General features: G+C 42.3%; 2 protein-coding genes and 1 long non-coding RNA gene across 3 annotated transcripts in view; 2 read left to right on the top strand and 1 right to left on the bottom strand.

Annotated features, from left to right (window-relative positions):
- Window positions 1-15,764, top strand: part of rbpjb (recombination signal binding protein for immunoglobulin kappa J region b) — a 52,135-nt gene extending 36,371 nt beyond the window's left edge. The window contains exons 3-11 of the mRNA XM_085155519.1: window positions 763-858; window positions 5,156-5,321; window positions 5,588-5,762; window positions 7,196-7,333; window positions 7,622-7,734; window positions 9,001-9,141; window positions 9,376-9,531; window positions 9,632-9,735; window positions 11,376-15,764. Coding sequence (XP_085011645.1) covers window positions 763-858; window positions 5,156-5,321; window positions 5,588-5,762; window positions 7,196-7,333; window positions 7,622-7,734; window positions 9,001-9,141; window positions 9,376-9,531; window positions 9,632-9,735; window positions 11,376-11,700 — 1,414 coding nt within the window. The 3' untranslated portion in view covers window positions 11,701-15,764. The remainder of the gene's footprint in view (window positions 1-762; window positions 859-5,155; window positions 5,322-5,587; window positions 5,763-7,195; window positions 7,334-7,621; window positions 7,735-9,000; window positions 9,142-9,375; window positions 9,532-9,631; window positions 9,736-11,375) is intronic.
- Window positions 865-2,167, top strand: LOC146521976 (uncharacterized). The gene is made up of 2 exons (XR_014873460.1): window positions 865-1,873; window positions 1,917-2,167. It is a non-coding gene; the product is annotated as an uncharacterized LOC146521976 (long non-coding RNA).
- Window positions 15,173-25,282, bottom strand: cckar (cholecystokinin A receptor). The gene is given in 6 exon segments (XM_085155521.1): window positions 15,173-19,487; window positions 19,489-19,844; window positions 20,098-20,225; window positions 20,708-20,969; window positions 23,997-24,248; window positions 24,807-25,282. Coding segments are annotated over 6 exon segments (1,350 nt in total). The 5' UTR covers window positions 24,934-25,282; the 3' UTR covers window positions 15,173-19,262.
- Between the last annotated feature and the right edge of the window lie 1,442 nt (window positions 25,283-26,724).

Genomic DNA, 26,724 nt, shown 5'->3' with positions numbered 1-26,724 from the left:
ACTGAAATAATCAGAAAAATAATTGCCTCATCATGCTTTCTCCTCTTCTTCTGTATCGCCCACTCCCCCGAATGCCCCTGTGTCCCGCACACACACTGAGGAGGCCCCTTGCTTTTCATAACAAAGGGCATGTCTAAGCCGAGTGTGCGGCCTAGTATAACGTGCTAGAGTGAAAAGCCGTGTGTGTGCGTGTTTGAGTGGGAAGCCCTGTGAGGATCCCCTGGCGTGTCAGGTGTCACTGACATCTGTGCATGTGTAGCGATCGGGTCAAAGTGTGTTGCTCTCCATGCACATGACGTGCTTTAATTGTGCGTCTAAGCCCGATCTTTCACCTCCGCGCCTCTCAGTCGAGCAAGCTTTCGGCTCGCGCCTGTGAAGGGGGGGTGGGGGTGTAGCGGGAGGTGAGAAGTTTTGGCAAAGTTGACAGAAGTAATCGGAGCACGGCCCTTGCAACATTTTTGACACGACATGAGGAATCTTTGGTGATGAGCTCAGCTCTGTTTTTGTTTTTTTGGCTCTGGTGTTTTCTTGCTCCCCCCTTGAACCTCGGATGGACCCAGGGAGAGCTCAGCTTCTCTGCAAGCATATTGTGGAGGCTCTGGCTTTTCAGAGGTCGCTGCAAGTGTACTGCATGTGCATGTATACACAAGGAGGGTGGCCTCCTCTTAAGTCTTCTGTGAAGTTGCACTCACGTCACTTCCTCTTTCAGATTAGAAAATAGCTGGTTTAATTTATATCTCTTCTTTTTTTCTCTTCCTGCAGAGAAGCGATGAGGAATTACCTGAAGGAGCGAGGAGACCAAACTGTCATGATCCTACACGCAAAAGTTGCACAGAAATCCTATGGCAATGAGAAAAGGTGAGTTTAATATAAAATGGGAGCTTTTTTTCAGGTTTTGGGAATCCTTAAAAGATTTTGGTCTTGAATCTAAAGCAAATCTATTAATGCCGGTCAGTGTTTCACCCTCACAGTAACACATCACACAATTTATTCTTTAGCAGCCCCTGCTACATTTTATCCTGGAGTCTGCAGTTGTTTACACGCGTAGGACTTTGTGGGGGAGGATTTTTGTTTTATTTGAATATTTTAGTTGTCTGCCTCCTTGAGAACGTCTCACTAAATAACTGACGATCGCTGCATAGCCGTTCACGTGACCAGAAATGCTCATCATTGTCATCACTGCCATTGTATGGATTTCACCATGCAGTGTATTTGTGATCATCCAGTCTGTCATTGGTTTCTGTTTTTAAGTTGTCAGCTTGGTGGTTTTGTTTGGTTTCAAAGAAGAAAATGAGGACTGTAAATCACTGATCAGCCCTTTTTAAAGCTCATCAGTCTGCTAAATGTTTAACCCCTTCTTACAAACTTAAAATCATAAACAACACGCTGAGATTGTGTGACTCACCACGCAAACAAACAGACTTTTCAAATTTCCAACTTCACTGTCTGCAGACGTGTCTCAAAAAGATTTGAGAAAAATACACTGGGCACAGCCACACACGCCTGTGGGTGAGATCTGGGTGGTCAGCAGTGTTGGTCAAGTTAGTTGAAAATAGTAATTAGTGGATGACTTATCAAAGAAAGTAATTCAGTTACTTTACTGATTACTTATTTTCAAAGTAATTAGTTACTTTATTACTTAAAAAAAAAAACATGACACACAACCTGAATACGTTATAAAGCAATAGCCCTTTCAGCCTGCTGCATGGTCGTACTCTCTCCCGCACTCCATGTTATCCATTGTTGATCTGCGCACTTCGATGTCTCACACTTGACGTCATTGTCGTGAGACACTCTCACAAACAAAATAAGGGTTTAGTAATGCAGTTTGCTTACGGGAAAGTAACAGTAATCTTATTACCTTTTTTTCAAAGTAATCCTTTACGTGATACTTGGAAAAAGTAATCGGATTACAGTTACTTTTAATACGTTACTGCCCATCTCCGGTAGCCAGCCGGCTAAATTTACTTCCTTAGTGATGCTGGCGGCTTCTCGTCTTCAGCCCGTGGCGATAATGCTGCTTAGATTGCGATCGGTCGACAGTTCTTGTAAACACAGTGTATTTTTCCTCAGAAGTTTGATTATTTATAAACATGCTGCAAGCACTTATTTATCTGTTTGCATCACAATAATTCAAAGAACGGACACAGTTTAACATCTAGTTAAATATTTGGAGAAAAAAAAAGTAAAAGAAAGTTGTTGTTTTTAAAAAAAAATGAAATTTGGATTTTATTTGATTTTATTTTTTTTTAGCCTGTAGCTGAGCCACAGTTTCCAGGCTTTATGTTAAAAAGCTCTTTATGATTACGTCCCCACTGGTTGCAGACACCTGTGGCTCAGAGGCATTTATACTATCCTCTAATCTATATTCAACTATTGTGGCAAACACAGGTAGTGTACATTAGTCAAGAGGGGTCGGGCGAAAGAGGGGACGAACAAAAGCACATTCCTCAGCACGGTGCCTCTGTGCTGAGTGGCTGTGTTGACCCCTCTGACCTCTGATATCTGTGGAGGTCAAAAAAGGAAGTGAGAGGCGACCTTTTCCACGAGGCCACGTAAAAACCACAGAGAGCCGGAAGAAGAAGGAGCTGTGACGGAGAGCTACGAGAATAAAAGAGGAAGAGGAGGAGGGGGCGTCTCGCAGCACCGTGAAGCCTTTCGGTGTGGGCTTTCACGGGCGAACGCACATGTGACAACCTAATGTTGTCATTTTCATGCCGTACCTGATGCTGCTGGTTAAACGCAGGGTGATAGCTCGCCATCGTAACACATACTTCTTTTTTTTTTTTCCTTTTTTAGATCTGTTCCTCTTAGCTCATCTTCCTCTGGCCCTTCCTGTAACTATGCACTCACCTTTTTATCTCTCACTTAGAAGCATATTTTTATAGCGCTCCTCCACATCTCATGCTCATTTTGCAACTCTCCTGAGCCCCCCTATCCTCCTCCCCACCACTCGGTTTCTTGGCCAAGGTGCAGCGCTGCTTGCGATCTCATCAGGGCCTATCTCTTGGTAAATCGGCTGTTGCGCGCCAACTCCCAGACACCTCTGAGAGTTGGAGCGCAACAGAAGACAGCGAGGGAGAGAGATAGGAAAAGAGGTTGAGACAAATTCTTCTGAGGACTTTTTAAGCCATCTCATCCAGTTAAAGTGACAGTGAAGAGAAACATTCAAACACATCTGTCACACATATTTAATGCTGCTCTTTTGTGCATTGAGGTTGAACTTTTTCAAGTGATAAGCAACTCCCAAAGGCCGTGCTCGGATGTAGCTGCAGGTATTTGTTTAAACATCCTCCAGGCCTGCAAAAGGCAGCGTTCACGTTTTGCGTCAGACTGCTTAATTCCTCCTTTTTTGTGCCTTAACAAGAGAGAGCACCCCAGAAAAAAAAACCCAAAAGTGGACGCACTGAGAATGTTAATGTGCCGTCTCCCTCTTTCTAAGCTGCCTCTCTCGCTGTCTGAGCTTTTTATAGGAGGTGAAAGTAGACAAACACCCACAGAGACAGACACTGGTGTTGCGAAATAGGTCGCTTTCCAGTTCCACACTGACGCACATGAATTTATTTGAAGTGTGTGCTCGTTCTGTAATGAGTGGATTTCTCTTTTAACAAAGCTGAACATGCGAGTTATTTCAAGGGAGTTCTTGTTTTCACAGTAGTAATGTGCGTTTGAAAGGAGAAGAGAAGTAAAATGAGGGACCTTTTTTAAAAATGGGGGGAAGGAAAGTTAGATTTCATTCAAAATGCTGCTTCTCGTTTCTTGACAGATCATTTAGGTTCTGGACCGATCACGGTAACATCTGCAGAATGAAGCGTGACAGCCTTTAGATGTTTTACTGTAGCTGTACACAACAGCTTGTTGACCCAAGTTGGACTCCAGTTGGAGCTTGGTGCAAGAGTGCCCTCTTCTGGTTCAAATTAGGAAGTGCACATTCAAGTGTTTTCTGTTCCTTCTCTTATTCCTCTTCTTCTCTCTTTTATTTCCCCACATTTACACCTATCATCTGCTTGTTAAACCACTTAACATTGACCTATGACTCTTTCCAGCCTAAAAACGCCCCTAAATCAAGGCACGAACCAGAGTTTCTGACAACGTGGCAAAGAACTAATTTTAACATTATCTTCAGACACTTCGTTATTAGCAGACTGTCACAAAACGCATCGTTTTTCCATTCCTTTAGTTAGATCTACAAAAAGTTCCAAATATAGTTAAATATAATTTTTACACCAACCAAGTGATTCCCAGAGTTGGCTAAAATCTTTGGTATATTATCTGCGTTGTGTGCAGTGTGTCCTTAAAATTGAGGAAACCGGACAAGTTCAGGACAAAAGAAGCAACAGATCTAAAAACCACCTACAGCAGATGAACAGTATCTGAAAGTCATGAGATTCAGAAATGGGGTTAAAAATCCAGCATTGCCAGAAACAGGACCTGAGAGGCGCATGTGGCTCTTCATTAAAGCCTCATCAGAAATGGACTCAGTGGAAGTGTCAAGAAACTGTTCATAAGGAAGGGAAACGGGATGAAAGGCTGAGGTGTGCCAGAATACCCAAGAACTCGACTAAAACTCGGTGACAGCACGTCTGATTGGATCTTTTTTTTTTGGTTCCAGTCATCGTGTATATTGTGCAGAGGCCAGGAAAGATGTACAACCGTGAGTGTTTACAGCTGTAAGACACAGTGGAGGCTGTGTCATTGTCTGGGCTGCATTTCAGTCAGTGGTGTCGGAGATCTTGTTAAGATTAGAATTATGAACAGAGAAAAGTACCGTCAGATTTTGATCCGCCGTGTAAAATCATCTGGAAAGCATCTGATTGGCAGCAGCTTCATTTTTCAGTGTGATCCCAAACACACTGCCAGTGCAGTAAAAGCATACATGGATAGAAAAATGCAAAGTGAAGCACCTTCTGACATGGATTTGCTTCCCCTGAGCTCAACCTCAACATTATTGAAGCAGTGTGGGATCATCTTCACAGAGACGAGAGTAAAAGGCAGAAACATTTAAAGAAGAGCTTTGGTGCTTCAGGTTTTTTGGCATCTCTCAACAAATCTCTCCGTCTCAAAAAATCACCACAAAAACAAATTTATTTTGTTTCATCACCTCTAAAGATTTAAATGCTGGCGTTTATAGCTGCACGTGTGTCGTGTGTTCCAGGTTCTTCTGCCCTCCTCCCTGTGTGTACCTGATGGGCAGCGGCTGGAAGAAAAAGAAGGACCAGATGGAGCGAGACGGCTGCTCCGACCAGGAGTCGCAGCCTTGTGCCTTCATTGGCATCGGCAACAGCGACCAAGAAATGCAACAGCTCAACTTAGAGGGAAAGGTACAACACGCTCCCACCCACACACATACTGTCACTCTGTCACTTACCTTGGCACAGGAACATGAAGTTACTCAGCAGAAGCTGCCATAGCCGCGCGGTATAGCCTCCGGGCACCCTGCAGTACAGAAACAGGAAGTCTGTCACATGCCTCCATCACATTTGGAGCTTGTTTTTCTGCTGTATTGCTGATTAATATGCTTAATATGCATTAACAGAAATGAATCTGATTGTTTGTTATTTATTTCTTTTTCTGCCTCCTCATTCAGAATTATTGCACAGCCAAAACCTTGTACATATCCGACTCTGACAAGAGAAAGCACTTCATGTTGTCTGTCAAGATGTTCTACGGCAACAGCGCGGACATCGGCGTCTTCCTCAGCAAGAGGATCAAAGTCATCTCCAAGCCCTCCAAAAAGAAGCAGTCCCTCAAAAATGCTGACTGTGAGTCATTTGTGATAAGTTTACAGAGGTTCGCTGTGAGTGTTTACCTTTTAGAGTCACTCTTCATGTCAAATCAGTGTGTAGCTCAGTCGGCCAGAGCTGTAAATTTAAACCCTGACAACAGCCTTAAACATATTAACATGCACTTGATTCATGATTTGCTGCATAGCCAGCTAGAGTGTTTCACGGGTCTCTCTTCTGGTTGGCTCGAGCCGCAAAATCATTCAAGATATTCGGTACAGCGGCACAGACCACGGCCCGGACGTGCCGGCCTCGTACCCTGACATCTGTTTGTAAACTGTCTCTCTCTGTGAGGCTCTCGGCACTTTTGCAGTTTATTTTATGGTTTGTTTTCAGGCCTGTCAGTGTTGTAAGTTACTGCCGATGTAAACTGAAAACGTCCCGCTGTTGCTGCTCCACACTCAGGGCAGGATGCTTTTATTGTGAAGACTTGATTGGATTTACCACAGAGTCAGCAGAGCTTCATTAGCAGCTCAGGGAAAAGTACTTTGACTCTCACTGCAGCTGGAAAACACTGGATTGGTTGTATCTCTTCTAAGATTCACTTACCCTGTAAAAGTATGGATCAGCTGGAGTGAAGATGCCTTTACTAACATGTGTGTGTAGTTTTTTGGGGGGGGGGGGGGGGGGGGGGGTTTAGACAAAGTAAGAGTGTAAATGAGACCAAAATCTAACCAGAGTCCAAGCAGAAAGACTGATTTGATACAAAAGAGTAGAAGTGAAGGCAAGAGCAGAGGTTAAAACCTTGGATGAACGTTAAACAGGAGAAGGAGGCACGGAGAAGACATGAAGTATTGTTTTTATAGTATTTAAGCACCAATGGGCGTCTCCCCAATTCCTGCACCAAAACATTTAACAGTAAATAAGGTTTGATTTCTTTTCTTCTTTAGGGAGCCAATAAGAAGGCACATGTGGGGGTTTTCTTACAACCATTGTGAGGATATTGAGAAAAAGCTTAAAACCTTGATCAAAGCTTAAATTAAGCTGCTAATTTGCATTATTTCCATCTTGCACTGAATATTCTGAAATGTAAATGATATTTGAATTTGTGACTTCTAACTTCATTTTTCTACTTGTTTTATTCTTGCATATTTTATAGCCTTAGTTTGTTCATTACTTTTTAAAATATGCTCAGAATTTTATGACTTAATGTAATTTGTTTTAAAAACAAAGTGTTTTGAGTTAATTGGTTAGTCGATCAATACTATTTCTAGTCACCAGAGGGCAGTGTAGTGAAAATGGAGTGTCCAGTAACCCAGTTATGTCACATGTGGCACACCTGTGCTACACACAGGACACGTCCTGCCAGCTCGCAGACGTCTTATCTCTGTTACCACGCCGACCTGAAAGCAACTTGTTTTTGGTGCATTATGTAACCGGCCGTGTCTCCACGCTTTCGTCTCCGCCCACAGTGTGCATTGCATCGGGGACCAAGGTGGCACTGTTCAACCGACTGCGCTCCCAAACAGTCAGCACGCGGTATCTACACGTGGAGGGTGGCAACTTTCACGCCAGCTCCCAACAGTGGGGCGCTTTCTACATCCACCTGTGTGAGTCTCCATCAGGTTTCATATCTGTTACACAAGCTTCTGATCATGACGAGAACAGCGATGCAGTTTGACAGCCTGTCACCTTGTCTACATGTCACCCTCTCACTGTCATTGTAGTCGTAGCTTTGTTCTTTGTTGTAGTAATTACACATGTGATTCATCGCAGACAAAGAACGTGACGGGCTGATTGATAGATTGAATGTTGGCTTTAGTGTATAAACCAAAGTGTGTGCGTGTGGGCAGCTGGTTGCAGCATTGACTGCCTGTTCCTGTGCTTGGTGTTTGCAGTGGACGATGAGGAGTCAGAAGGAGAGGAGTTCACTGTGAGAGACGGTTATATCCACTACGGCCAGACGGTCAAGCTGGTCTGCTCCGTCACCGGCATGGCCCTGCCCAGACTGGTAACAATCACACTGTTTCACAAAAATGACACAATATGAAACTGTAATGCAAGGATGGACGAATCCAGCCTTTCCCGGTTAACATACTTAAGGTATTGAATCAGATGAAAGTGAACTGGACCAACCAACTAGTCTACAACTAAGAGAAACACGTTGATATCGAATAAATGTGAGAGCTGTTTAATAGACCATATCAAAAACTGTCCAAACAACAGTATTTGAAACCATTAATCACATTCTTCAGTGATGAGTCGTGTAACACTGCGGTACGTCGCATCGTGCATATTGAAGATGGCACGTTATGCTCCAAACAGACATGAAGAAGAAGAAGAAACTCACTTAGGATAAACTGGCTACTACAAAAGATGTTCGCTTATTATTAAAATATGACAAATTAAGGGTCACCTCTGTTTTAATCTGGACCTCGAGACGGGAGCATTTGTTCAGCAGATTTCCCTGATCTAGAGGGACCTTAAAAACTACTAATGAAATCTTAAAATTGGTTTGCAAACTGACTGACAGCCAATATGTGGTATCACTAGCACGTGCCAACTAATGACCATGCTGCAGCATTTTGGACCAGCTGCTGTTGGCTAAAGCAGTGACAGACTCGCGTCCAAATACAGAGCGTTACTTTGATCGAATCGAGATGAAATCGAGGCATGGATAGCTCAGTCTCAAAGTCTCTGAACCAGAGGAAAGGCTTCCCCTTTGCAGGTGACTGGAGATGAAAGAAGCTCGTTCCAACAACATCATTCATTTGTTTATCAAAAGTTAGATTGACGTCAAAGATCACTCCCAAGAGTTTTATAACTCCTTAAAAGGGCCGCGGTCATAGAGGTTAGCAGCACCAAACGCAGTGACCTCTCTTTTCTGTTTAAGTTAATAAAATTTAAACCTACCTTTGTGACGTATCCACGGTAAAACTCGGCAAATGCTGACCGTGAAATAGCAGAAAGCCTTTTTAATACTGAGTTTTTCTGAAAGGAGCAGCCTGATGTTTGTACCGTATTACTCATGTTTTGACTGAACTTCTCGTGACATTGTTTTCTTTTCTGCTTGTGTGTCCTGTCCCCCTCCTCCTTTATCTCCCTGCTCATGCAGTCCTGCATTTCATTCCCCCTTGCTTCCAGATCACTGTCATTTTTTCCTTAATTCAGTTTCTTTCTGGTTCTATGCACTTAATTTTCTCCAACGCTCACCCTGCCCTATTCCTTTTTCCCATCGTGCAGTCGGCTAATCTGTTCCCCTCTCATGTCCTTTCAGATCATCCGGAAGGTGGACAAGCAGACGGCGCTGCTGGACGCCGATGACCCCGTCTCCCAGCTCCACAAGTGTGCCTTCTACCTGAAGGACACAGAGCGCATGTACTTGTGCCTTTCCCAAGAAAGGATCATCCAGTTTCAAGTCAGTGTCACTCTTATATCTCTACACATCATTTCAGGGTCGCGGTCGTGTCACCCTCAGATTAAGTCAATCATACTATTCACAGATGACTGAGGATGATTGCTGTAGCGTTCTGAAAAAAGCTCCAGGCAGCCTGACTTGACATTGAATTTGAGTTCAGTTCTTCTTCTATGCCTGGCTTATTTTCCTGTGGGTAGATGTTTTGGTCAAGTTGTCTTGGGTCTCCCCCCCCAGGCCACTCCATGCCCAAAGGAACCAAACAAGGAGATGATCAACGATGGCGCCTCCTGGACAATCATCAGCACAGACAAGGCCGAATACACCTTCTACGAGGGCATGGGCCCCGTCCACTCGCCTGTCACCCCGGTGCCTGTGGTGGAGAGCTTACAGGTATACAAAAGAGACCATTTAGATTTTTTTAAATTCCCCCCTTTAACAGGACATTTCACCCGCACTACATCCCAGGTTTATTTATCTTGTTTGTCTGCAGCTAAATGGCGGCGGGGATGTCGCCATGCTGGAGCTGACGGGACAGAACTTCACTCCAAATCTGCGGGTCTGGTTCGGAGACGTTGAGGCTGAGACCATGTACAGGTGGGGCTTTGTTGGGATTCACTGGGATGTGCTTTGTGTCTCAGCTTTCTGCTGCTTTTTGAACATGTTCTAGGTTACCAGGTTAAGTGAAGGGGGCGGGGGAAGAAACCACCGTGGCTAGATTTTTTTTCTTTTTATCCCAAGATTGTTGTTCATTATGAGTAATCTAATACTGTAGTTACTGATAGTTTTGGTTTGCTAATTTCCACCTTTATTTATGGACTTCACTAGAGTTGCTTTGCATGATTCAAAGTTTGAAATAATCCTCACCTGTTCTTTTCCTGACCTTGGTGCAGCCGCTCATTATAAAACAAGCCACTGTCCTTCCCTTTAAGCCAGTTGTCTTTTGATTGGCTGCCCCCTGTAAACCACAGCAGGTGGGTGGGACTTTTGTGCTCATAGACGGAGTTGTTGCTCAGGTGGTAGAGCAGGTCACGTACTAATCATTGGTGGTTCAATCCCCGTCTGCTCCTGTATGCTTCAAGGAGCCTTCCGCAAGATACTATCTCCAAGTTCTTCTCAGAAGAAAGCACTTACATAGAAAGTGTGTGAGGGTGAATGAGGCAAGTGTAAAGCCATCTGAGTGCTCGGAGTAGAAACGAACCAGTCCTTTTACCATTTACCTTTTAGCTGTGTACCTGAGATGGACACATTAGGAGTATCCCATTTCACTGATGTCATACCAGAGCCCCTATAGTAGGAAAAAAACAGCTGAGGTTTTAGAGCAGTCTGATCATCAGAGAGAAAGAGCCATCCATCTCTTTTCCTCTGCTTATTTAACTCAGAGCTGTGGGAACAAGGAATTTCTTGTAAATACACTGTCTTCATGTTTTGAGAGTAAGGCTCATATTAAACATGGCCAATGTTTAATATATGAGCATATATGACGGATTCAGTTAAAGAGCAAAGTGTTTACTCTCTTGCTCTTAATACTTATCAGTGGCAACTTCAGATTAGTTAATATAATTTGCCCATTTTGTGTTAGCTGTATGTATTTAATAGACAATATACCACATATACCTTGTAAAATCCCTCTTTCTTAACTTATCCTGTCATGTTGAGTTTCTCCGAGCGACTGATCTGCATGTGTTTATCATTGCCACCCACCAAGCGTGACACACACGCAGTACAGGAACATCAAAGTGACCACCTACTTAAGTCAGTGCAGGTCTACCAAGCCTCCAACCCATGCACTCTGTGGATGTGTCTAAACATATACCGAGGTCCCTGCACTGCTTGGGTATATATTTAGACTTATAGGTGATAACGTTGGGCAGCAGGGGATTTGTCAGCTGATATATTTACTCACTGTACATTATGCCATGTGTGAGCTGGAGAATCTGTAAACAGCACTGCTTTATGGCAGTAATGGGTTTGTTATGGTTCGGTCATGTTTGCTGAATTAACCAGGAATCCCAAAATGGTTTTATGAGTTGATTTTCAGTGTTATGTTTCTTATATGTAAAAACCCAATTTTCCGAAATCCACAGAGAGCTGATTTACTGAAGCGTGAGCTCCTTGTGACTCACTGATTTGGTCTAATCCTTATAAAGTCAAAGGAAAAAACGAATAGAAGCTCCACCCTAACTCCAGACGGAGTCTTTCCTGCAGTATGACTCCATCATCGTGTCTCCCTGCAGGTGTGCCGAGAGCATGCTGTGCGTGGTGCCCGACATCTCTGCCTTCCGCGAGGGCTGGCGCTGGGTGCGGCAGCCCGTCCAGGTGCCCGTCACGTTGGTGAGGAACGACGGCATCATCTACTCCACCACACTGACCTTCACCTACACGCCGGAGCCGGGACCGAGGCCACACTGCAGCGCCGCCGGCGCCATCCTGCGGGCCAGCAACTCGGGCCTGCTCAGCAACAGCAGCCAGGAGGCCGGCTCCAGCGTCTACGGCTCCAACAGCACTTCCAACGCAGGAGTCACGTCTTCTTCCTCCACCGCCGCAGCCGTGGTCTCCTAACGCACACATGGGGGGGGCACTCATACATGCCTTGAGAGCAAATATACCCTGAGGTATATGAAGACTATAGGAAATAAACAAAACTGACTCACTCTAAAAGTGCTGCGTTCATTTTCGATACAAAGAAGCTGCAAAGGAAAACAAAACAAAAGAATCGGTGGGACAGAGGAGCCCTACGCATAGGGAAATCTGAAGGAGTGACATCACAACGTTGTCAGCTGATGGGAATAAACGTATATAAAGTGCTCCTTGACACGCCTCCCCACCCCAGCCCCCCCACTCTCTTCTCCTGTGGTTACTTTAGGGACCTGCCTGTCCAGTTCTGGTGTTGGGAATGAGTGAATTCCTGCAGGCTCAGAGCACCAGCACCTTTCTACAGCTGTGAGGACGGAAACCACAACAACAGTACATCCACCGTGTGCATCCCACCTCCCCTTTATCCTCCCCGCTCCGTTTTTATTTTTTTGTAATTATTCCATTTTGTTTCTCACATTCACGTCTGAAACCCTTACCGGGGGTGAGGGCGGGGGTGGTTTGGATGTGTTGTTGTTGGAGGGAGTGCAAGGATGCAGAGGGACACACATAAAACGTGACGATAACATAGTTTTTATGGACCAAGGATCTTGTATAAGCTTTAGTAAAGGTACATTTTTCTCCATACCTTTTTTGTATTAAACATATAGTACACTTTTGTTACCAAATAGTTTCTATTCTTCCTCTGAGCTTGGGCTTTGTTTTTATTTTTTTTTATTTTTCCTCCCCTTCGAGGTCCAAAATCCCAACCTGTATGTTATTGTGACCTTCAAACGCCTTTTTTTGGGTTTCATTTTGATATACTTGCTTCTTCTTTTTGGGGAAAAGTCTGAAGTCTTGGGTTGGGTTTTTTTGTTTTGTTTTTTAGATTTTACATAAGCAAAGATCTTTTTGTTTGTTTTGTTCTGTTTTTTTGCTTTTGAAAGGGGACAAACCTCAGAGGGCCTATTTTTATCATTGGTTTTTAATGAAGTCTTTAAGAAAAAAAAAAAGAAAAGCTTTAAGCAACGCCTCTGCCTTGCCTGCAATACTCTGTGTGCGCTGTGTCTCCTGGAAAGTATACACATCAGTACATGTCACACGGAGCCATAGCAACATCTGCAGAACACGAAAGCGGTCTTCTGCGAGAGCAAATCCGTCTGCCGCTTTCAAACTAATGTACCGAGCGTAGTCTTCGACTTCAAAGGATAGCCTTAGTACTGTATATTCTTACTGTGTACACAGGTAAGCCAGTCACATATCTGATAATATCCTTTATCTGTCACTGCTAACGTATCCAATAATGTAGTGTCTCGAAACTTGCACCTAGCAAAGGTGTCTTCCAGTCCGTGCTGTAGTTCTGGTGGCATTTATCTCCAAAAAAAGAAAAAGGAAAAAACAAAAAACAAAAAACAACAGAAGGGGAAAAAAGACACTTTCAATTTGATGTGGCCTTACTGAAAACTTCAAATAGAAGAAGAAAAACACTTCAGTTTTCTTATATGCTGTTTACTCACCTTGGGAGAACCTGTGCATAGCACAAAAGCAAGCCGACGCCTCGCTTCTCTGCTGTTTGGAGCTCATCGCCGCGGCTCTCCAACCACCTTCCCCGTGCAGAGCAGCCTTCTGAAGGGAGCCTTCATTCCCAGTGTACAAGTACAATAACCCACTTTTTTTTTTTTTTTTTTTAAACTCTCACACTGGTGCCCGGCACCTTCTCGCTTTTTGGTACAACGTCTCACGAGCGCTGTAAGCTCTTTTTCAGCCTTCTTCTTCTTTGGTTTTTCTCAATGTTATTTTTCTTTAAAGAAAAAAAGTCCTGTGGTTTAATGTGTTGGCAGAGCAAGCGTGTGTACATTGTGAACTCACTGTCCGAGTAGTTGCACTCATTCATGTTCGATGGCGAGACCTGTAGGAGTTATAAAGGCCTTCTAAATGTGTATTACTGAAAATGTGCATTTCCAAAACATAACAGCAATATTGTACAGGTCATCTCATCAGTTTTTGTTTTCGTTTCGGGTTTTGTCCGCCTGAGCACTAGTTCACCAGCCAGCAAATATATATGTGTATGTGTGCGTGTGTCTTTCATATACAGTCGCTGTAATCGGTGTATTGAGTCAGACTCGCTCCGCGTCCTCTCCGAGAAAAAGGAAAAAATCAACTCTTATTGGTGTTTTTTTTTTTTTTAATGTCTTCCACCGGGATCCAAACGTCTGATAAATGTGTATAAAACATTCAAAGGCAATACTTGTGCTCGCAGTATTACAGTACAACTGTATACAAAGAACAATACTGTGACTTGAATGTGTGCTTAATGAAGTATTTCAGTTTTTCTTATTCGCGCCCTCGAAACAGGAACACACAGACTCATTTGCCCCCCCCCCCCCCCCGCTTCCATGTAAAAAATAAAAAAATAAAAAAATTAATAAGAGAAAAGTTTAAGTTATGCCCCTCCCCCTTCTTCCCCCATTTTGCCGTTCTTGCCCACCTGTGTGTCGTTAATGTTAAATGTTTTATATTGTAATATTGATATTTTTTAAATTATTGGTACAAAGTTTCCCCTTGTCTTATGTCCACACACAAAAAAGAATTAAAAACGGAAAAAAGAAACCTAGAAAAGTGCATTATTGGCCGTGCTGCCTGAGTCTGGCCGCTTCCTGTTTGTCCTGGAAACGTGGAGGAAGTCGTAGAAGGTGCTGCAGCCGCCGCGTAGCATCAAAAACCCAACATTTGGCGCAGGTCGAGCCCTCCCCGCCCCAAAGCCCTTTATTCTGCAGGACGGAGGTCACGAAATCTGAACTGTAGATTTTTAACTTCTATTCTTTGTCTTCGAGCTCTAAATTCAGCGTCTGCATCGCATCGCCTCCGTCGCTTTAGGCTGACTGCCCGTCCTTCTCTTTCCTCCCCTTTGGCTACAGAGCAGCTTCGCCACTTTTGTTGTAAACTAACACACACAAATAAGGGGGTGATGCACGCTTTTCTCTGAAAATGTGTCGCCTTGACAATCCGAGCTGGTTTACAGTTTTATTGTTATTTTTTTTCTCTCTTAAAACATCTGGAGTTTTAAGGGACAAAGGGAGGATACAGCGTAACCAGATAAAAGGGTGATTTTAAAAAAAGAAAAATGTTACATGCCTTCTTTAAAGAAAAAAGAAAACTTTCGATGAAGCTTTTTCACGAGGAAAAAAGCAACAAACCACCATCTCATCGTTTGTTTTACAGATCTTTTTCACTTTGTGTGTATGTGTCTGGTCATTTTTTTTTTTTTTTTTACACCTCCAAAAGCAGCTGTTTTGGGGTTTGTTTGTTTTTTGTTTTTTTTTTAATAATGAGCTCTGAACAATGTATGTATCCTCTAATATGCCAAATGTCTTTTATAATGTAGTTTTCATGCACTGCTAAACAAAAACAGGGCAGAGTGAGAGGCAGCTTTAAACAGACTTTTGTTTTTGTGTTTAAAAAAAAAAAAAGTAAAAAAAAAAAAAAGGAGTGTGGAGCCCTTTCTCTGTCGCACTCAGCCTTACTTCTCCTCAAGACTTATTCGGCTGTTTGCACTACAGAGCGCTAACTTTTCTATTTCTCTCACACGTTTCATCCTCACTCACATTTTCCTCGCCTTTATTTTCTTCTTTTCCCGCCTTTTAACACGCAGCCTGTTGCGCTTAGCTTGCAGATCACCTTTTATTTATCATTTCCTCCTCCTCTTCTTCCTCACACCCCTCCACTATCTTCCACTTCTCTCACTGTATCTGTGTATTATTCTAGTAAAAATGGTAAGCAGAGGTGTCATTGTGGTAGTATACTCAGTGCTCAAAGGGTTGCTGATGGTAGAAACCTGTGCCGTTTGTAACATTTAGCAATAACGTCAAAAACAAAGGGGACGGTTCTTTTTTTTGTTTTTTTATAACATAACGTTAGTTTGTTTTTTGTACATATTGCAGCTCCAGATCATTGCTCAAATCTGTATGTCATTAAAAGAAGAAAAAAAATGAGAAAAAAACTTGCAATATTGGCATAAAAATGAGAAATAAAAAAAGTGATGTAAAATCCTACTTTGTGTGTGTTTTTATGATGATTCTTTGATTATTTTTAGTTTGAATCATGATTGTAGCTGAAGAGAAGAAATAACCCATTATTGACATTTATTTATTTATTTGGTGTGTAAACAACAGCGTCCAATGACGCTTCAACATCTGGTGACTGCAGGTGGGGAGGTTTGGGCATTTACCAAGCCCAAATGGAGCTCTTATCTGACGAACTCCCAGTGGATCGTCTTTCCTTTAAGTCCTCTGTCTTTAAAGCTGTTAAAAGCTCTGAGTCGCTCCGCTGAAGTGTGCGCACGCACTGACTTTGTATGGTCGATGGATCGCAGATTTGCAGGAGATCACAACATCTTCCACCAAAGCCAAACTCAGGTGTATATTACAAGGCAATAAAAATCACTGGACTCACTTTTGTACATTCAGGTCTGAACCCATTACCTCGATATTGAACAAAACACACAGCCATTGCACTTTAAAGTAAGAATTTACAGTGGAACATCAGGGCTATATTTACAGTGAATAAGCTGCTACATCAGTGCTGCTATATTTAACATTTAACTGGAAATTGGATGGATAATACCAGGAATTGGCCCTTTGAAGAGGAGTTGCAGGTGTTTTGAGTCCCAGAAAAAGATAAGGCCCCTGTGTGCCCACAAGGTGGGTCAAGGACGGCAGCAGAGCCGTTTGTGCAGCGAGCGATTGAGTTATGGCTGATCTGCACCGTGGGGATCAGACGACATATAAAATGTTGTTTTCAAGCACAAGTTTACACAGCTAGGTGCTTAAAATTCCTAAATATCGATATTATAGCTCATTTCGAGCCTGTTTACACTTGGTTTGACATGCATCTTGGGCAATCGGGTCAGAAGCGGACAGCGTTATATAGACACGTAAACAACCACAGAGATGTGATCACTCAGACCCGTTGCCTTGGTGGTCCGGGACACATTAGGCAACGTGCTTTTTGTGGTGTAATAGTTAATGTTTCCTGGTCTGTGCCCAGCGAGGACGTCATTGATGCAGGATGTGGTGGTAGCAACTGACCTTGTCCTGGCTGATATCAATTGCCGGAAAACCCCACACAAGCATATTGTTTATTGAAAAACATTTCAATTTCATCCAGACTGGCACTTGTCTAGTGTTTTGACCTCCTTGAGCAAGGGTGGGCAATTCATTTTCCCAAGAGGCTACATAACAAACTGGGACTGTTGTGGAGGGCCCAGTTTGTTATGTAGCCCCTTGGGGAAATTAATTGTCCACCCCTGCTCTAGTGGGACTTGTGGAGCTAGTAAGAAAATGAACTGAAGTGGTTAGCTGAACACCTTGAAGATGCATAATAGGTGTTAACAGCAACGTGTCTCCGCTATCCACTTGTTTGATTCATTGAAATGCATCTTATAACCAAATGCAAATAGGGGGTTTGTTTTTTCTCAATGTCTTCTAGAGGTGCTTGTCACAAGCATCGAGCTAAACGTCAAGCTAAATGAGCTAAGCATCTTTGCGTTAGCTCATTTAGCGCTTAGAAACTAAACTGCCAACACTTAAACATTAAAGGTTACTCAGTGTCTTTGGCTCAGATTCTGCCTAATAAAGCCGACACGGTAATCACCAGCTCAAAGTAAATTAAATTTTATTGATTGATTAGGTATTCTTAGCTTTGTAAAACTGATTAGATAAGTTTGAAATTCAATCTGTGGTGTAATAGCTAAAGTCTCACTAATAGAGGGAATTTTGGTAGCAAATTAGGAACAAGTAAAAAATTATACATTTTTCACATCATTTGAATATGAATACTTGTAAATTTCAGTGGGAAGGTACAATTTGTGCAGCTGTAACAGTACAGTTGGACTTCAGTGACAATAAGCTTTAAAGGTTACATAAATAAAATACATTCCTTCAGCAGAGAATCTGTCACACTAATGGACTGTAAAAAAAAAAAAAAACATGACGCTCCCAGCCAGTTTTAAATTAAAGCTCTGAACATAACCTGTCCCAGACAAGGTTATAAGTTGTCGTGGAAATATAGTCAGACTAAACAAAAAACCAAAAAGCATCTTGCTAACTCGTTATACAACCCTCTAATCTTCAAACTATACTTGTAGCTCGAACTTTTTTGTTTATGTATATATAAAATCTGGAGTTGCATGTTAAATTTTTTATGTCATTTCCCGTAACAGGCTAGCTATGCAGAAATCATCGCACAAGAGTTTGCATTGAAATAGCTTAACACAAATAGCATAATTGGAAAACAAATATTACATTTGTATTTGTACATGTGAATTACATATAAAAGCAGCAAAATATTAGTGACCTTTAGAGCCAATAATAGTAGGATTCTTCATGAGTATTTATAGAGTATCTTTTATCTGCCATTAATAGCATTTTCCCGCCTTTTCCTTCCATTAAAAGCTTTATTCCACTTTCCCGCCCTAAATAGCATTTTTAATGCTCTTCCCACCATTAAGAGCATCATTTCAGGTTTTCCTGCCATTAATAGCTCTGTTTTACATTTCCCACCAATAGTGTTTTCTAGGTTTTGCTGCCATTAATAGCTTTATTTTACTTTTCTTGCCATTAATAAAATTGCTAATTGCTAAGCTAGCCACTTTCCAGCTCCAAATGACATCCAGGTTAAATGTTTTCTTTAAGTCGGCCTTTACTTATGTTTAAAAACTTGCTGTTGCGCAACGATTTTAACAATATTAATAATACAAAGAATAACACATATTAAAAGCATTAGAAAGCACATTTGGATACATTACAAAATAACTGGAAATAAGTGGTTGTCATTTATAAATAAAAGCTAAAGCGCATTTGTTTAGTTTCTCATTTGTCATTTTATAAAAGATAGTTGGGTTTTTATTTATTTATTTATGCTTAAAGGTCATGTTGGCTTAAAAGGTCATTTTTCACCATTGTAATTTATAGGGATTAACGTCATCAAATCTTTAGATCAGCTATTAAAAAAATAAAAGTAAAACTTTATTGAACTGCATCAATTAACCCATTTAAAATGATAAAAATTGACCTCTCTTTTGCACTGCGTGTTATTTGAAAAGCTGCCCACGTAATGCACGTGGATCAAATGAAGCATGTGTAAATACTGTTTGGTTACTGTACAGTTCAGAAGCAGTTTCTAGCGTGTATGAAACAAAAGCAAGTAAAATGAGAACTGATTCTCTGCTTCATCAGAACTTTGCACTTTTCCGACAAGCTCGTGGGCCCTAAAAGCAAGTATGAACAGGCATCACTTGGCCACTCTGCAAGCTTTATGGAAACATTTATGATAAAGTCACAGCTGATTGGCTGTGACTTTACGGACGGCACACCACATCTGCTCCACAGTCTCTGCCTACTTGTCACATTAAAATAGTGGCGCTAAAGCAACATGTTTGCTTAGTCTCGAAAGCACTGTGACAGCTTTTCGCAAAAACAACAAACCACAGCTCTCCATCATATGCTTGCACTTGGGCCAGTACACTTGGTGCACAGACGGATCAATCCGACTTAAGTCAGCTCACTCCAGGCTGATGCACGGATGCCTGTGTAGGTGAAGCGTGTGCTGCTTCCACTTGGTGACGTGTGACCATTCTGCTCAGGGCTCTTGGGCCCTTCTCGCGGTCTGCCCGCTTCCCCTTGGGTTAGTCTGCTTCCAGCTGACCTCGTCAAGCCGCTACTGCCTCCGCCACCCCTCCTGAAACAGCTGCAGCAGGAGAAAGTAGCCAGCATACCCTTGGCGGAAGCGCTTGTTCATGAAACAGTATATGATGGGATTGACGCAGGCCGAAGTGTAGGAGAGCAGGTGGATGAAGGAGATCGGCGCACCGGTGAGACGGTAGGCCGAACGCCGGTCGAAAGCTTGCCATGCATTGACCACGAAGACGGGGGTCCAGCACAGGAAGAAAAGAAACACAATGACCAGCAGCATTCGGATAACACGTTTCTTAGCCATCAGGTTGGACGTGGAGCTGCCGCTGCCACACACGCGGCCCACCATGGAGTTCATTGTCAAACTCTTCTTTTTGGATGGCTGCAGGTAACAGCCATCACTGTCACCTGGCTTAATGCTGCTAGTGCTGGACTGTCTGTCTGCAAGGGAAGATAATAATAAACTGATTTATCACTAGCATAAAAAAGAAGTTCAAAGCCGCCAATTCCATCAGTGAGCAAGTGAAGCAGTCCCCCCAAAGAGCCCATGTTTTCAGAAACTTTAGCTCGAGTGCCCCAATGTTAAAGTAGAGAAGATAAAATCCATATTAATCGATCTTTGCTTTTAACTGTTAACATTCAAAATAACCACATTTTAAAAACTTTTGTTACTTTCTGTGCTCAGGTACCATACCTCTGCCAACTTTCCTGTTGGACATCTCAAACTTGATGCCCCGGTAGAGCTCTATTGAGATGAGTCCATAGGCTGTCATCATGACGATCCCAGGGATAAGGAAGAGCAGCAACAATAGGGACACATACCTGGAAAGAAAGATATTTTGGGTGGGGTGAGAGAATCCATGAGCTTCACACATACCTCAAATGTGTGGTTTCTCCTACTGTTTGTGCTTAGTGAATACCAGAACCCCCTCATCAGTCAGTTCTACACTATTTTATACATTTAATTGCTTAATTGTTGAGCATTTAAATTTTAAATCTTCCTGTGCAGCATTTGTCTTGACTGATTAACAACATTAGCAGCAACTGAAAAATGAAAACTTTTACTTTGAAGAGTCAAATCTGTGTCTCTCATAAACATCTTCCCAAAAAGATCTCTCCCGCCAGCAGCACCAAGCTGAGAAACTCAATAAAGTGCCCATCTGAAATTAGCAAAGGGCTATTTATTGCTACCTCTCAGGCCGAGTACATCCAAGCGTGAAGATGCCTCAGAAGGACAGTTTAGCAGTGCACTTTTTTTTCTTTTTGAGGCGGGGGGGGGGGGGGGGGGGGGGGATTCAGCTCACCAGGACTGCTGGATGATGTCGTTGGGCCACACCAGGCGGCACATGTGCCCGGTGCTGTTGTTGAGGCGGGTGAAGGGCTTGAGGGTGCTAAAAATGGGGTAGGGCAGCATCAGTATAAAAGACCCCAGCCAGGTGGCAGTGATGACCTTGGCAGCGTGGGATTTTGTCTGCCACGCCCTGGAGGTGAGGGGGTTGCAAATGGCACTGTAACGCTCCAGGGAGATGGCCACCAGGTTAAAGGTGGAGACGCTCACAGAGACACCTGCAGAGGTCAGAAAATCCACACTGCCGAGTTCTGATTGGCTGAAACTTCATTCATTACATCATCATTACAGACTAATTTAGAACACTGCATTGTTTCTAATGTGTTACATTTGTTTTAAAACAGGAATATCAGACAAACCAGCAGCAGCTGCGTGACGCTGTCATATCAGCAGCTTGATTAATCTGTGCCGTGAAGAATTAAAGCAACTTTCATGTCTGAGCACAAAATATTGAAAGTGTGTGTTTGTGTGTTTTACATAATAGTCATTGGAAATTGTTTGGCTTTACTACCATATATAAAACCACAACAAGCGCATTCACTCTTTACAACGAAATTACAACCAAAAGACCATTAACCTAGCTTAGCATAAAGAAATGAAACTTTATAAAAAAGGACAGCTTTAAACCACGCTCATCTATATTTATTAAATCTGCAAATTTAGAAAATTGTATATTAAAAAAATGGCCTCAAAATGACTCGTATGATAATTTACACTTTGGTCTTATTATGTTTACGTCTCTCTTCTCTTTGCTTGTCTCCTCTGCCTTGTGTCTGCTCTGCCAGGACACACAGAGGTGAGCGGAGAAAGACCAGATAGTGAAACAGAGAGCAGAGGAGTGTTGCTCCCAAGCGTCTTAAACCTGCTCTCGTTTTAGCCAGCAGGGGGCGACTCCTCTGGTTGAACCCAGATTTGTCAAAATGAAACAAATATGTGTAAAGTAAGAACTGAAATTTAGGCATCTGTAATCCTTTGACTACCAATTCTCACTTCATCCACAGACCTGCTTTGCATTTTTTAGAAAGATGCCACCGCAACACTAATCATCTATTAATAAGTGTTAATCGTCATCTTTTTCTCCTCCCCCGTGTGCTGCATCTCCCACAAAAACATCCTCACAACATGTCACTGATTTACAGTAATGTCGCTGCACACGTTAATGCTCCACCACATTAAATTTAACTGCTGAGCTGCGACAGAGCACATCCTGCGCTGCCTGTCAGCGCGGCAGCATTGGGCCGCTCAGAAACAACAACAGGATGCACAAACACACTTGAAATAGCTGCTTTGTGCAATCCGAGAGGACACACAAACAGACACATGATGCAACAATCCTGGGAGAGCTTTGTGATTTTGAGGAAAGAGCTAAATGAAAAATTAAACTCACATTTCCTTGCGGACGTGTAATTTAATGAAAATGAAATATTAGCAGTAGATACAACATCGGTAATGAATGCACCTTATTACAGAGCTCGCAGCGAGAAAATGTGATTCACATGTCTGATGGGACTGACTCATCTCCTTTGAAGCTGTCCGTATGGAAGTTTTCAAATGCCCGAATAAAGATAAATGAAACTCTGAAAGGAAGTGACACAGAAGGACAAACTGAGGCGAGTCTTAAAAAGCAAAAAACTCCAAAGAAAAAAAAATATTTATGTTGCTTTTTGTTGAAAGTACTTGAAAATATTTTGATTGTGACTTTTAAAAAATGTTTAAATCTTCCATAGATGTGGTATCTGCTGTTAACCGCATGGAAATGATAAAACTTTTTGACTGTAAAACAAACAAACAAGAAACAGGAAGCCCCCAAACACTCACTGACGCCATTCGACACCACAGATCTACCTGTGGGGCTTCGCACTCTGTGCAACGCGCAGCCCTCTCTATCTTTAGACTCTTGTTTCCGGTTTGGAAATCCATCCTCCATAACAGAGACCTGACGTCTGGTGATGGTGATGAGCTAAATTACTGGAAGCAGATGCATCATGGTCTTCAGCTGTGCAGCCTCAGTGGTATAAATTGAGGCTGTGCAGTCCAGAGGGGCTGGATGAATGTTACATTTGATGTCACTGATCCTTTGGCTGGTTGGATGCATTTGATTAGAAATGATTTATTTATTTTTCTCCCCCCTCATTAAAAAAAAAGCCATGTGATTATGCAAAGTTGCAATTGTTTTTTGCACCTCATCATGATTGGTTTAAGAACTTGCAATAGATGTGGGTGGAACGATCCAAATATCGATAGTATGATACCACCGCTATCGGATCGATACTTTGCATCTTTACTCTAAATTCAGTATGTAGCCCATGAGCTGTGTTGAATAAAATTACACCTCAAACATACACTGTGGAAAATGTCTGAACCTTTTTTGTTGACTGTCATGTGTATTTTATTTATAGCCTATAGCACATTTAAACAATAGAAGCTGTTGGGTAGATTTAAATTTCAGGTCTCAAAAAAATCCAGTTTCAAAATCCATGAAAAGCTGAAATGAGTGTTTTGTTGTGTTAACTAATTATTGTGGAAAGTAGAAATGAAGGTTTTTTAATGGTCATTAAAACATGTTCAGAATTTGTAAGCTGAGCTGCCTTCCTAGTGTAAAAGTTTCAGTATCGGTGTTGGTATCGACAATAGTGCCCTTGCATTTAATTGCATTTACTTGATATCTGACCGATACCAAAATTACTGCTCGTTATTGCACAGCTTTAACTATCGATGATATCGCAGAAACCTGCTGGTGCATGCATGAACGCAAATTCCGCCTTTTCTGAATTCATCTTATAATACACTCTGTTTTTATCTATTTTTATATTTATACTGACAAACTCATAAAAAAAAAAGCTCCTCTCTCGTGTTCAGCGTGTCTGAACATCTCTGAGCCATGCTGTTTTTATCTGACTCTCATTAAAGCTCCGGGAGGATTTGAAAATGCAGGGAAATGAACCGGGCTCTGGACATGCCCTCAGATTACTTTAATTAGCATCTGTATGATTCCATTACCAACACAATTCAAAACACGATAATAACTCACAGAGCTGGGGAACTGGGTCATGTTTGTGTGGCATGTTAGGAAGCCTTGAACTGGAGGCCAGATGTGCACTGGCGTTAAACTTTATTTAGTTCATTCAGACGCATTTGGACATATTTTAACTGATTAAATCAACTAAAATAGTCAAGTTTTAACAATAACAACAAAAAACAACTTGGGCTGTCGATTAATATGAAGAATCGCGGAGGACACGTACCCATGAAATACATCACCAGCTTGCATATGCCGTTGCCGAAGATGAAGTCCCTCATGAGGTTGGGGATAAGGGTGAAGGGGATGCAGACTAGGGACACCATCAGGTCGCTGACGGCCAGAGACAGCAGGAACAGGTTGGTGACGGTCCTCATGCGCCGGTTCCTGACCAGGACGGCGATGATGAGGCTGTTCCCCAGCACGCTGAGGAGGAAGATGAGGCTGTAGAGGGCGATCCGCACTGTCTGGTTGATGTCTGTGGAAGTGGGGCACAGTACGAGTTTACACGCACACAGATACCAGTTTCTACATTTATTTAAATGAATGCACAGCCCGTATGCTAAGATCCCCCATAATGTTTATAAAATAGCCACTCATATGCATTTAGGCTGTAACCACAGAGAGACCTGGAATATCTTCAGGATTTGTATTCATTTTGGGGGTTTTAGCCTCAACAACGTCGCCACTGATGCGTCTTTGGTCTCTATTTAAGTCCACAAAGTGCACAAAGATAGTTCAGTTCCTTTGACATATGCGGACTCAGTGAGCAGTGACAGCATTATGTGTCACTACTCACATACAGCGGACTACATTAGCTTTGAGAAGGACCTGAGCCATATGCGTAATGCGCACTGACGCACGAAAAATGCCCAAAGCAGTCGCTCTTACAGTACAATCCCGAGTAGAATAAACGCGGTTTGAGCCACTAAATAAATACATTTTTAAAAAAAGGAACATCGGACTTTTGAATGGAGTGGTCTAAAATTGCACAAGATGTTCCTCGGCATTTTGCTGGCGGATAAAGTCGCTGTACCTTTGGGTTCTGGTAAGATGTCTTGCTCGCTCTCGCACTCGGAAATATTCTTGATCCCAAAACTGCACAAAATCCTGTTGAGGTCCGTGGAGTTTATCAGCATGTCGTGGATTGTAAACGTCTCCATTTCGCAGTTTCTCCTATAGCCTCGAGTAGAAATCTGTCATATGAACATCAACCGGAATGCTCCTTCGAGAAAAGAAAAATGCTCCAGGGTATTTGCACGGAGAAATACTAAGCATCCATAGTGATTTTATTATTATTATCACCTTATTTTAACGAGGCAATAAAAAGTAGAGGGGATGACGATAATAAGAGCAGGACTGCTCTCTACAAGTTCCCGTGCGCTCTCGGCGTGGCGCGCTGGGCTCCTCTGGTGCTCCACATTTCCAACTCCTGACAGCATGTGGAAGGGTCTCGCTCTTGAAAGCTCAGCCCGCCTCTTTGGACACCCCCCCCCCCCCTCCTCCTTTTCTTTAAATCACCACGTGTCAAACCATGACACTGATAAAGAGAGAGGGAGAGATAAGAAGGGCTGATAGATTATAGTCCGGCTCATTTGGAGGAAGGTTGAAGCCAAAACGTCAAAAATTCAAAGGCACCGAATTGCAGTCCTTCACCTGTCGTGGGCTATCCACATATCCCACGACCCCCCGCCCGAATTTCACCGTGGAACTGCAAGACTGGAGAAGCTCTTTTACCTTTTACTCTAGTTTGAGTTGTTCTGGCAGGTGGAGGAGCAGGCTGTCGTTATCGCCAGCTTCAATATTTAGAAGTCAGTCACACTGACTATTGTTTCACTCCCTCACACAAGAAGAGACAAGTCATAATTATAGTCTTGGGAGTTGTTTGATGAAATTCTTGAGAGAGAGAAAGAGAGAGAGAACCCTCTCGGAAAAAAGCTGTTCACGGTTCTCAGAAACAGTTGGTGGTGTTTTGGGTGGGTTTCTGCTATAATCTGTTATTATTTTAAGCCGCTTTGACACAAAGAGGTGTGAGACCCTCTGTGCCAAAAAGGGCCTCACACCCCGTTTAGTCTGGTTACAGCAGCACCTGCAAAACAAACAAACAAACAAAGGAAGTGAAGAGCAGAGAACTAATAGGCTATCTCAGGTGCATCTGGCCAGATGTGACATCACAGCTAATAACATGAAGATTTTTTTTCTATTTCACCTCCGGTTAAACAGATGCCGTTATATCATTTGGATCATTTTCAGTTATCCTCCAGAATCATGAGCCTCGGCAGTTTATTAATGGAGCGCATTCAAAAACATCTCATGCAGAGCAGGTTTGCTTAGTCTGGACAGAGATGCTCGTTTATTACAAACTCAAACACGTGTAAATCATCTGTAGTGTGATAGTAATACATGACGTATCACTGTGTGAGAAGCTTTATAATGGCTTTATTTCATGTTTGGTAATGTATAGAAATGCTAACCAGCAAAGTTTTATTTTATTTTATTTTTGTTTTTATTGTTTTCAGTTTCAGTTTTATTCTCATTATTTTAAAAAGTGTTTGTCTTTTAATCTTTTTAAAAATTAATTTTAGAAATCTTTTGTTACAGTGAGATTTCAGAACCTCACGCAGTGTAAACACTTTGCTCACACACAAGGCATAGTTTGTGTGAATTCCTGTTAGGGCCTCAGGGGGTTTTTCCTGTGAAGAACTGCTGACGTGATTCAGTCAAAGTCAGCTTGACAAGTCCAAACCTGAATAAGACTACATTTTAAACCCATGATGTTTTAATGTAATAATAATGTAATAATAATAATAATTATTATTATTATTACATTTAATCATTAGAGTTGGCGCTCTTCTAAGGTTTGTTTGTGTTTAGAAGCTCAATATCTGGATAATATCTCACATTTCTCTCTCTATACTTAAATCGATATTTTTGATAGTACAATAAAATATAAG

This window comes from Neolamprologus multifasciatus, chromosome 3 (genome assembly GCF_963576455.1).
Source record: "Neolamprologus multifasciatus chromosome 3, fNeoMul1.2, whole genome shotgun sequence".
In the NCBI taxonomy this organism is placed as follows: domain Eukaryota; kingdom Metazoa; phylum Chordata; class Actinopteri; order Cichliformes; family Cichlidae; genus Neolamprologus; species Neolamprologus multifasciatus.
This window is presented reverse-complemented; position numbering and strand designations above follow the sequence as displayed.